Source organism: Apis dorsata, unplaced genomic scaffold, assembly GCF_000469605.1.
Source record: "Apis dorsata unplaced genomic scaffold, Apis dorsata 1.3 scaffold_415, whole genome shotgun sequence".
In the NCBI taxonomy this organism is placed as follows: Eukaryota; Metazoa; Arthropoda; class Insecta; order Hymenoptera; family Apidae; genus Apis; species Apis dorsata.
In genome coordinates, this window is record NW_006263670.1 from 16605 (window position 1) to 29318 (window position 12714).

The 12714-nt window shown below is 20.4% G+C and overlaps 2 protein-coding genes across 3 annotated transcripts in view; both read left to right on the forward strand.

Moving 5' to 3' along the window:
- LOC102677533 (late secretory pathway protein AVL9 homolog) overlaps positions 1-2438 on the forward strand; it is a 5200-nt gene extending 2762 nt beyond the window's left edge. The window contains exons 5-9 of one of the 2 annotated variants that reach the window (XR_004150997.1): positions 4-520; positions 592-726; positions 814-1202; positions 1263-1368; positions 2092-2265. Coding sequence is in view for 1 of the 2 variants with exons in the window: in XM_031512290.1 (XP_031368150.1) it covers positions 4-520; positions 592-726; positions 814-1202; positions 1280-1368; positions 2092-2291 (1330 nt within the window). In the remaining variant the exon portion in view is untranslated. Of the gene's footprint in view, positions 1-3; positions 521-591; positions 727-813; positions 1203-1262; positions 1369-2091 lie in introns of both variants that reach the window. The other variant, XM_031512290.1, reaches the window with a different exon arrangement.
- Positions 2439-9805: 7367 nt separating this feature from the next.
- The window catches only part of LOC102677989 (serine/threonine-protein kinase tousled-like 2), a 32290-nt gene continuing 29381 nt past the window's right edge, over positions 9806-12714 (forward strand). Inside the window, exons 1-2 of the mRNA XM_006619402.2 lie at positions 9806-10426; positions 12209-12253. Coding sequence (XP_006619465.1) covers positions 12223-12253 — 31 coding nt within the window. The 5' untranslated portion in view covers positions 9806-10426; positions 12209-12222. The remainder of the gene's footprint in view (positions 10427-12208; positions 12254-12714) is intronic.

Here is a 12714-nt window from a genome sequence, read left to right on the forward strand (position 1 = left end):
TAGACCTATGTCTCCTATTCCTACATTTGATGAAGAAGAGATATCGGTAAATACTATCGATAATAATTTATCTTCTACAAATTGTATCAAAGATGGTATATCTGATAGAGTAACGGTACATATTAATGGTAATTCTGATAGAAATTCATTATGTATAAATGATAATAAAGCTATTGAAACTATGGAAGGTAAATGCATGGATGAATTAAAAAATGTAACAGTACAAAAGAATAATAATGAAAATGAAAATTTAAATATGAAAGTCATTGAAGTTAATTCAGCACAAGAATGTACCAATGTGGAAGAAAATAATCCTGTATATTCTTCAAAATCGAATGATAATATGCATAGAGTGCAAAGTATACATACGATTACATTAAGTACAACAGATACTGATAATACATTACCACGTGATACAAGTAACGACGCACTTTCTGATGCACGTTTAACAAATAATATTACCCAAATTGCACATATAAATCCTGAATTATGTGGTTTACCTTTAAATATATTTACAAAGGTATGAAAATTAATAATATTATCAATGTATAATGTATATTAAATTATTAATTAATCACTTATATTTTTAAGGGATATTTATGTTTACCATACTTATCTTTACCATATCTGGATCTTTTGGCAGATATTAATGTTAGAGGATACATAGTAGGTGCAACGAATGTTTTATTTAAACAGAAAAAACAACTTATTGATGTATTAATAGAGGTAAGATTCAAATAGAATAAAAAAAAAATGAAATAAAAATATTTGAACAAGAAATATTATACTAATGATAAGTTGTTTTATAAAAAGGTTGAAAATACGCGAATAGAAACAAGTGACCCAGAATTAAGAAGACAATTGCATCTTACAACTGAAGATCTAAGATTTGCTGATTATATAGTAAGGCATGTCTCGGAGCCACGCAAAGATATTTTTTTGGATGGTGTAGGATGGGAAGGTGGAGATGAATGGATTAGAACTCAATTTCGGGTTTACTTATTGAGCATGTTAAGAACATCGATGCAACAAGATAGTAGGCAATCTGATCATTATAATTCTGCATTTATAGCTGCTTGGCGTTTAACGAATAATTATAAGATATGGAATAGTTCTAATAAACCAGAAATTAGTAATATAGAACCAGGTCATCCATTTGCTGGACAACTATCTGTTCAAGATATGAAATTACGATTATCGCAGTAAGTATTTAATAATCTCGATAATAAAAAAATAGAGAATGAATGTGTAAAAAAAAAAAGAAACACATTCCTTCTAGTACAATGCAAAACACAGAAAGTGGTAGAAAATTGAATCAAGCAATGGCATCGACTGGACGAGCGGTTGCGACAACTGGAAAAGCAGTTGGTAAGTTTAATATTTATATACATATGTTATTTAGATACGCATAATTAAATTTCAAAATATGTATTTTTTACATTTATTGGGAATAAACGATATTCCGAAATTTCAAAGCTTCAATTATTTATGTAATGTACATGATATATATAAAATGCATATAAAATGGATTGCATAAATAAGAAAATTATACAGAATATTTTCAGACAGTTATAAAAAGTCCTCTCCGGAATGCACATGATAACAGGAGAGAAAAAAAATGTTTGTGCGCGTGCGTGTGTAAAGTGACTATTGTTTTAAAAAAATAATTATATGATATGTAAAAGTCCATAATGAGATTAATGCATAAATAAAGGGAATAAGAAAAAATATATTTACATTTGGGTGAAATATCAATTGAATTTATGTATTATACACTATTTTAAAAAACATCAGTTTAAGCAATTGAAGTAGAATTTTTTATTATATTTGTCAGAATTATAAGAAATTTTAAGAAATTTTTTTAAAGAATTTTAAGAAAAAGACATAGAATTTCTATAAAATAAAATAAAATAAAAAAAAGAACTTTTGTGGACAATAACATCGAAAAAATTTTCTTTTTTATCATTTTCTTTATTTCTTTCAATAATTAATTATATTTAAAACAATTTTTCTTAATATTTTTATAAATTAATAAAATTTAAAAATAAAAAAAAAGTAAAAAGTTTTATTATTTGTTTTATTATTTGTTAGGTGGTGCATTATCACAAGCTAAAGGAGCTTTTTCTAATTGGTGGAGTACATTAACAACAGTTCAACCTGTAGAGGAAGGAAAGGCCACGGACAATCAAACTTCGACTATACATCAAACGCTTTCAAATATGGTTAACAAAACCGCTGTGGAAGATGACGAAATTAATATGACTACTAACAATACAGGTTTAGAGGAATGATTGCGAATTAATACAAAGACTTACATCAATTCCAATTATTTTTTAGAATAACTATAAAACTAAATTTTTTTTTAAATCTAAGGGGAAAAAATCCCGAAGTGATTAGTACCAATTTTGATGAAATTTTAATATATAATAATTCACAAAAGTATTGGATATTTTTTTTTTTAACGCCAATTATCTCTATACAAACAAATAATAATTATGTGTATAAATATTATGATATTTAGGTACTCCTCTTTTTTGTAATTCAATATACCTTTGTATAGATATAAAATTATTTCTATAAGATATCAATTTCTTAATCTTTAATGGCTCATTGTAATGTTGATATATATAAAATAATAATTAATAGTTCAAAGATAAAAATTTTTTTAAGATATGAAAACATATCGAAATCAATGAAAAATAATTTATTAGATTTTATATGACATTTTCTATCTATAATCTAAATTAAATATAAAATACAATTATTATTTTTTTATAATAAAACATTTTATATACACGATATCGAATATAATAATTTTTTTTTTAATTTGCATAAAAGTAAATAAAAATTGATTGATTCATATTTTATGCTTTCGTATATAGTTCATGTACATCAATATTCACGACAATATATATTCATCTAACATTAAAAAAATTTAATATAAATAATTTTTCGTATATAATTTGTAGAAAAAGATTATTTTCAAATCTTATCATTCAATTAAAAATTAGTAATTCAAAATTATAAGATTCGTCAGTTAGTATCATTTTTTTTTTTTTTTTTTATCTATCGACGATATTGGACCCAAGATATTGGACCAATTAATAATGATTTTTGCCTTCACAATATGGATGATTGACGTTAAAAATATCCAATATTTTTTTTTTAAATATTAAAAGAAAATTAACATAAACATTTTAATATTAAATTATTTTTCATGAATATCAGCAATATTCGTTACTTCGGGATGATCCCTATATGTAAAAATCTGAAATTTGAACATTCGTATCCAATAAACAGAAGAAATACGAAGAAATATCGAGGGTGCCTTAGCGGAAAGGCAGTTGCTTAGGTCACAGTTACCTAGCCAAAAAACTTGAATTTCGTACATTCGATTGCTGCTGCCTCGACCCTCATTTTTTCTGGATCCTGTAAAAGTGATAGTATATTTACTATACATATTCGTACAACACATAAATAACAGGTATGTAAAACAAAAAATTTAGTTACTTTTGAAAAATAGTTCAATAATAAATTATAAAAACAACAAATAGTATAAAAAAATTGTTCTTATAACAAAATTTTGAATACTAAAATATATCAATGCGTCAAATGTGATGAAAGATAATATAAAGTATATTAATATAAAATATTAATATTTTGTTCTATTATTTAATTAATAATTATTTTCTTTTCATAATTACTGATCTTTCTAATCGAAAAGGATAATGATCTTATTAAACAAATATAAGTTATTATGCAACAATATTTATGTTTATTTATATAGTATAAAATATTTTTTATTGATAATATAATTAAATCTATTTCATATGTATACGACAAAAAATATTATATTTTGTATGTATATAGTAAAAAATATTTAAATGTTTAATTAAAACATTTTATTTATTTATAATAATGCAGTATTATTTCAGTAATATAAAATATATGTTTAATATAAAATAATATGTTTTGTACATGAAGCCCATTGTAACATTTACGTGCTTTTATTCATTTATAGTATTTTTTATATAAATACCATAAAAGAATTAATTAGTCCATGATATAAATCGTTATGACTTATTAACGTAATTAAACGTAACTATCAAAAATATAAACTTTGATTTTACATTATATATTATAAAATAGTATATACTATTTTATATACTAAGAAAAAACAAATTACAATAATAATTTTATCTTGAATATCTTGATTCTTTCATTATTATTATATCAAATTATAACGATATATTATCAAATTATAAGAAGGTATATAATATATAATATAACATAATATACTGCGTTATAATATTGGAAAAATCAAGATATTCAAAATAAAAATATTATTATAATTTTTTTTTATGTGTGTATGTGTGTATATATATATATATACATATAAAGAAATGTTTGAACTATTTAATGATTTTTATAATTTCAAAATTTCAAAAAGTAAATTTTTATTTATAATATATTTTCTTATATTTGCATCACTTATATATGAGATATATGAAAATAATTATTTACATTACATTAAATATATAATATATATATAATAAATCTTAATATGTGATTAATGCAATTAATAACAATATATGAAAATATTTAAATAAAATAGAAATATATGAAATAATTATTCTTATGTTTATATTATAACACACTATAAAAGTGATAATGTATTAATTGTTAATGAACTTTTCATAGTTACAAAAATATGTATTGCACGATAAAAAAATTTTATCAAAGAAATTGGAAAAAATTCAAATAAAATAATAATAGTTATAAAATGTATTTTATTTAAATGGATTTTATTTCGAATAATAGATAAATCAGTAATTATGAAATATACATAATTATTAGATTTTTTTAAAAAAATATAATATAATGAATTAATATTTATTAATAAATTATAAGTAAATATTTTTATTCATATATATATATATATATATATATATATATATATACACACACTATACAAACTTATAATTTATAATATGAAAAATATTTATTATTATAAAAAAAATTTTTTACACACACACATACACATATATATGTATTTGTTTTTATAAAACTGTATTGTACTAGTCATTATATATATTTATGTACGTGTGTATGTATGTATGTATGTACGTATTACGTATTGTATACATAATATAACAAATTTTGTTATATTTTGCTCAAATTATAAATAATGTTTTGTTTGTATATAGATATTTATAAGTATATATATAAAGTAAAAGAATTTTGTTAATTTTATTATTTATTTATAAAACAGGGTTTTCAATATGTGATAATGTGTATTTCGTTTTTAATATAAGATTTATATTTACATTTAATTTCAGTGTATTATATGTGCCATAAATTTATTATTTTGTTTAGTTATCTTATATATATATTTAAATTTGTTATATTTAAATCATTATTAACTTTAATTTTAAAAAAAGTAAGAAGGGGCTATACATACATTATTTGATACTAATTCAAAATAATCTATAATTGTATAAATATTAGAACAAATGGGAGAGAGAATGTATATGTACGTATGCTTGTGTATACATACATAATAAAATTTATTAATTTGTAATATTTATTCTAATAATTGCTAAATTATGTATTGTACGAAATTATTATGTAAAAATCAAATATCTGATATTGAAAAATGCATTAATGTTTCATTTGATTTAAAATAATTTTTAAATAAAAATTCACATATAAATACATATACATATACGCGAAACTTATTTTTGGAAAAAGATATGATATAATTTCTTATTATTTATTATCTATAAAGTTTTTAAATTTCGAATATCTTTTATTATTCTTTTATTAATATCTTTTACTAATATTTTTATTAACATTTTATAATATCTTTTATTAATATTTTTATCATTTAAATATGATAAATAATAATATCTTGTTTTGTAATTTTTTTTAAATTAAATTTTTTTATATTTCATATCAAGTCAAACAGAAATTATTATTGATCACTCATATTGTAGATAATAAACATAGTCAACGCTACAACAAATTTTTTATAGAAATAAATTTTTACAACATTGAACTGATTGTAATGATCGAATTTTGTTTTCTTATAGATTATTATCACTAAATTTAAATATATTTTTTTGCTTCGCGACATTTTTCTATAAAATCATAATCTAATCTATAATATATTTATAATAAGTAGTTGATAGAAATTTTAATAACGTATTCAAAATATATTTATAATCGTATTATAATATATATTTATTTATGTAAAAAAAAAATGATTAATTTAACAAATAGAATTTGACATTATTGTGAAAAACAAAACTAGATTAGAACAAAATTAGATTATTATACATTAAATTTAACGATTCGTAAAGATGTGCGAGTAATAATTAATAATGATTATCAAATTCTAGCAATTCTATGAGTTTAATGTAAAATTTTTCTTAAATGTCAATGAATTATGTATAATATTTTATAATATCTAATAAAAAATTTTCAAGCTTGAATTTATATAGATTTTCTTTTTATTTCTTTTATATGTTTGAATAAGATCAATAATTAATGTAAATCTCTTAAAATAATCTGTACATGTATCTATCTCAAAGTGTATGAAAATATTCTTATATAGATAAATGAAGCACAAAAATGATTAAAAAATTTTTATGTGTTATATAAATTTATAAATATATATATATATTACAATCGAATTGTTATTTTGTTGTACATAATGATAAGAAATGGTAAAATGTATTCGTATCACATATTATTTACGCAAATTTTGTGCAAAAAATATGCAAAATACAAACAAGTGATTAAATAGTGAAACTAATGGAAGTTTTTCAAATATTAAGATTTAATTTGATAAGATTGACTCGTTAATATAAAATAAAACTGTTGCAAATTTATTACTCAATTTCACGTTATTGAAAAGCAACATATAATACAAAGTGATTTATTCGAATCACATACTTTGAAAGATTTTTATATAACATGTATGTATGTAATATGCATATATACCTAATATATAAATAATATACATATTTTCTTCATAAGTAAAACTATTTTAAAGATAAAATAACATTATTTTTTTATTTAATATTATATTATTCTTTTAATTTCAAAACTATTAATTTTTGCTATTAATATTAATATTTATATTTATTATTACATATTTCTTTGTTTTTTCAAAAATTCGCTTCAAAACCAAATATTTGTAATTATTTATTTGTATTTATATATTTATATATTTGTATTTTTATTTGTAATAGAATATAAATACATACAAATTTTCTTATAATATATTGGTCATAATTTTATAATACGTTTATATTTGTTGTAATTGAAATTTATTTTCTTATAATGATGTAACAAATTGAACAAGATAGCAAGTTTATTAAGATAGCGCAGATTTTGTTCAGAATATTTTTCAGAAAATATTTTTTTTTAAAAGCTTATCAAATTTTTATTGTATTATCAATCTATTCGCTAGAAATTAAAAAAAAATATCTATTTCTTCGATATATTACATTATAACTTTTCTCTTTATAATAAAGAGAAAACACATAAAGATTAATAATAATATCTTTAATACTGAATGATGACCATGAAAGATAATGATATTAAGGTAAAATTATTCAAATTATTAAATATGTATATATTTATTATTATATATTAAAATAATAATTGATATATTTATATAAATTTTGCACGTAAAAATATTATATAATATATAAATATAATTAATTTTGACATTCAAATTTAAAAAATATTTATTATAAAATATATTTTTTCGTTTCGTATAATTTTTGCACATAGTAATTTTTCGTATTTTACATATCTTAAAAATTTTAAATAAATTTAGTTAACCATATTATATTACAAAATATTTCGAAGAAATAATAAAATGAATTATTCGCGAAATATTCATAATTTTAATTTTTATAAAATAATAACAAAATTATTAGTAATTAAAAATAATTCTTTTTAAAAATCGAGTTAGATTTGTTTACTATTAATTAAACTTGTTCAAAATTAAAAAAATAATATGTAAGATTCTTCAATAATATAAATTGATAAATTGATAAATCTTCCATTTCAAGTTTCAATATGTCTTTAAATTTATATTTCGAATAAAAAGCATATTCTATTTAACTTAAATGGAATGTGTGATTAAATTTATTTTATTTTATAAAATTTATTATATTCCATTACGAAATATTTTCGACGAAATATAATGCAAGATATTATTTAAACTTGCGATAAATAGTTATGCATGCATATTGTTATTAAAAATTATAAATAATAAAATAATAATTAATAAACGGCAGATCACGAATATTAAAATTAATATCGATACGACTAATGTTTATAATTATTATAAATTATCTATCAGATAATATAGATCTATTAGATAGATAATAAATTATCTATCAGACTTAAATTTACAATAGTATTTATTACAACTTTTCTTAATATATAATTTCTTTTATTTTATTTTATTAATTTGCTGAACATTATTTAAAAATATTTTATTTATTAATATAAAATCAACTTGATGATATAACTATATTATATTGATACATTATTTTTTATTTTTTTATACTATTAATATATAACTCAATTTTATAATATATAATTCAAATTAATTTTATTTAATAAATGCTATCATTACATAATAAAATTTAGATAAAAACAATTTTAAATAGGTATAAATATGTATGAGTAACTATCTAAGAAAATAAAAGTTTTGAAAATAAATACACTAAATTTAATAAAGAATTATTATATAAAATTTAAAAATCTTGTTTAATTAATAATTAAAATGAAACGAAAAGTTATTCATAAAATGTAAGAATATTTACTTTTAATATTGGATAACAATTTAATATCTATTAGAATTATAATATGCTTAATTGTGTTTTATATTTTTAACATTAATTTGCACAAAATAACAACATGTTTTATATATTTATATTCCAAGTAATTTTAAATTAAATATTCATTATTGAATTTTTTCGTATATTTTTTCAAATTATGATCATTTTATGATTATTGCTAACATAAAATTTTTAATTAAAATGTTGATACTTTCTTTCATTTCATTTCTAATAATAATGAAATAAATATGAATAAAACTCTATTATATTAAGATATAATTAAATTTATACAATTCAAATAATCAATCGATGAAATTCTTAATATCAAAATATTTATTTAAATAATATTATTTTGTTCGAATGCGATAATATTATAAGATTAGAATATAAATGATAATTTGAAATAAGAATAAACTTATATATATATTATGTACATGTACATATATATATATATACATAACATAATTAAATAATTTCATTTTATAACATGATATACATAAATACATATACATATGTATGTACATATACATACTCGTATGCAAATAATACGTTAGCACGTGCACAGGCATTGTATTGCGTATATCTAATTAGATTAATACTCACAATATAAATTTTATAAAAAAAAATTTAATATTTTTCATTTTTCTTTTTTCATCTATTAGTTATCAAAGAAAATTATTTATTTTTTTTTTTAAAAACGTGATAATAAATTTTAAGAATAATAAATTATTATTGTTCAGAATAATTGATTTACATATATGCATATATATATATATATTTCTCATTAATCAGAAGACTAGTTAGTGGCAACAGTGTATCTACTATCCAAAAGTAGCAATGTAATAGGTAAACGAAGAGAGCAGAGACGATCTCAGTGTGAACAGTGACTGGTCAGCCGATGTGCCGAATAAACATCGTAGTTCACCGATAATACCCGAAGTCGTAAGGTGGCGAAAGAGACTATTGATGCGAGCGAGACGGAGAAACTCATGCGAGTGCTATGGTGAAGCGACGTCACTGTCGTTGAAATACGTGCAAAAGAAAATTAGATTGATTTTAAGACGCTGATAATCATTATTCGGTTATCGTACAGTGATTTTTTTGTGATAAACCGCAATGTTTATAAGTGCAACGATAATTCCGTATGTGTAGGTGACAAAAGAAAATCTTGTCGTAAGATTTCTAGAGGAAAAATCTAGTACGTATACTCTCTCGGAGTAGCAAGTGCGATTATTACGTGTATGTGCCGGCGTCTAAAATATACATTTGTGTTATCGAGTAATTGGTGTTTCGATCATAACAACGATCTGTTGTGTTCCGTATAAAAAGTATTAGCGAAGTTTATGTTTGCTTACTTGTTACTATTCACGTTAAAACTAGCTATGCAAGAAAGGGATAAATCGGTAACTGGCTGGTGGCAGCCATTTTCCAGATGAATTTTCCCCTTTCTTTCGATAAGCAAAGTGCGCTATGCCTTGAAAAAGAAAGAAATAGTTTGAGTAGAATAAAAAAGAAAGACAGAAACTAGGAGGAAGAAACGGTATTTTATTATGTTTTACAAGGTATGTTAAAGAAACAGGGCATTTGTTAACTGACCACTAAAATTCATGAACACGTCGCATATACAGTTTCACATTGATGAGCATTTAACCTTGTTGGTCAATATAAAAAAGATAGAATTATCTGAGGAAGTAGTGATGCAAAGAATGATGGATAGATGGAAGGGGGGAGATGGCAAAGAAGCGGAGAAGGTAGAGGAGAGAAGAGAGGAAACGGTGTAATACAGACAATGCAGGAACCCTCTGTTGTACATTTGGTTGTTCATAATCAAGAATCACGATCGTTTCTGTGCTTTCGTAACAATCGTCATGATGTCAAGACGAGTTTCCAAGTAGTTATTCCTTCGAAATTTTTTTACCGATGAAATAATATTTTATGATCTTTATATAATAAAAAATCTTATCGATTATATATACATATATATATACATATGATAATATTAAAATCGAAATTAACGAATATTTTTAAAGTGCCATTGAAAAAAAACAGGGATGATTTGTAGATCTCATAAAGTAACAAAAACCAGATATACTTTATACTTCGTTTCAAGTTTTAAATTAATTATTTTTAATTGTTTATGAAACAACATTTCACTACAAATACAACAGGTAGAACATCCTGTTTCGAATGATTGAATGTCTGTTTAATTCGAATGAATAATATCTATTCCATAATATTGTTCTGATTTTTCTGTATGATTTCATCTATTTACAAGGTTTCATAACCTCTCTTTAATATTTAATAAGTTTTTCTATTTATATGAATCGCAATTATTGTAAAATACAATTAGAAGTAAATTTCGACCAATTATTTTATACTTTATTACACCGTTTGACCAATCATCCCTCTTTCAGATGTGTTCTTGTTTGTCTCCATATCCTTTGGGTTAATATGGCAGTCATTTTTCTAAATACATACTATTATTAAGTAAAATAGATTTTAGGAAGAAATTTATCATTGTAAAGAAAGAAAAGAAATATGAATCTCTTTATTTAAAAAAAAAAAGATTATATTTAAATCGTAATTTTAATATTTTGGGAAGATATAGTATTATTTCATGCAGGTACATATGTTTACACTAAACTTTTATATTAAATTTATATGGAATATTTATTAATATTAAAATCAGAAAATTATTTTATTTTAAAATATTTATTTTTGAATTATTATTATTATTATTAAATTTTCATTGTAGTATTTAAAATTTTTTAAATGACATTAAATATATATATATATATATATATATATATTTCATCAACGTATTAATTTATCTTCTACTAATTTTACTTTTTTCAATAAAATAAATAGTATATTGTGATCTTAAGAAAATAAATAATATTAGATTTAAATATGGAAAAAATAAGAATACCTCATATATCTATATTGAAAATATATTCTCTTTTTAAAAATACGTTTTTAAAAATGTTAGAACAAATAAAATAAAATAAATAAAAAATATTAAATTTAATAATTCTTAATATTTTCTTTAGAATTTTATATAAAATAGTTATTGTTAGTACATGTCATAAAAATAAATCATTTATATAATATTATAAATATGATTAAAATGATTAAAATTATTTAAACATATTTAATGCTATATTTAAAGAGTGTTGTGCTCTCATTGGTGTAATAAGATTCAACAAAGTTAGGAGTTTATTTACCAGTGGCAAAGAGCTGACAAAAGTGCATCGAGAGTGCATGTATTTGACAAATATATTTGTGATGTGATATGATAAGGAAAATTAGATGTCAGTGTAATAATGTAGTGCCAAACTTTACAGATGGATAAACAGGGATGACTGATAATTGTTGGAATTCTGGTGGTGGTAAGTTTTATAAATCTTATATATCATATATCTATATTATTCTATTTAAATAAGATTAATACATTGCATGTAAGCTTATTTGTAAGCTATTAAAATCAAAAAATGTAAGAAATAAACATTATTTTATTTAAATTAATTAATAAGAAAATATTAAAGAAACATGATTAATAATTTTACTGTTATATAGTTAAAAATAAATTTTAAAGATAAAAATTATATATAAAATATAATTAAATTGTATTATAAATATTAATCATAACAAGAATATTATAATTTTAACAATTAATATTATTTTTATAAAATATTACTTTTGATAATCAAATAAGATACAACGAATAAATTTTTATAATTCATATTTTTTAAATAGTATCATAGATAAAATAAGATATAGTATAAACTATATTTATTTTCTTTATATTATATATAAATATATATATATATGAAATGTAATAGAAAATTAA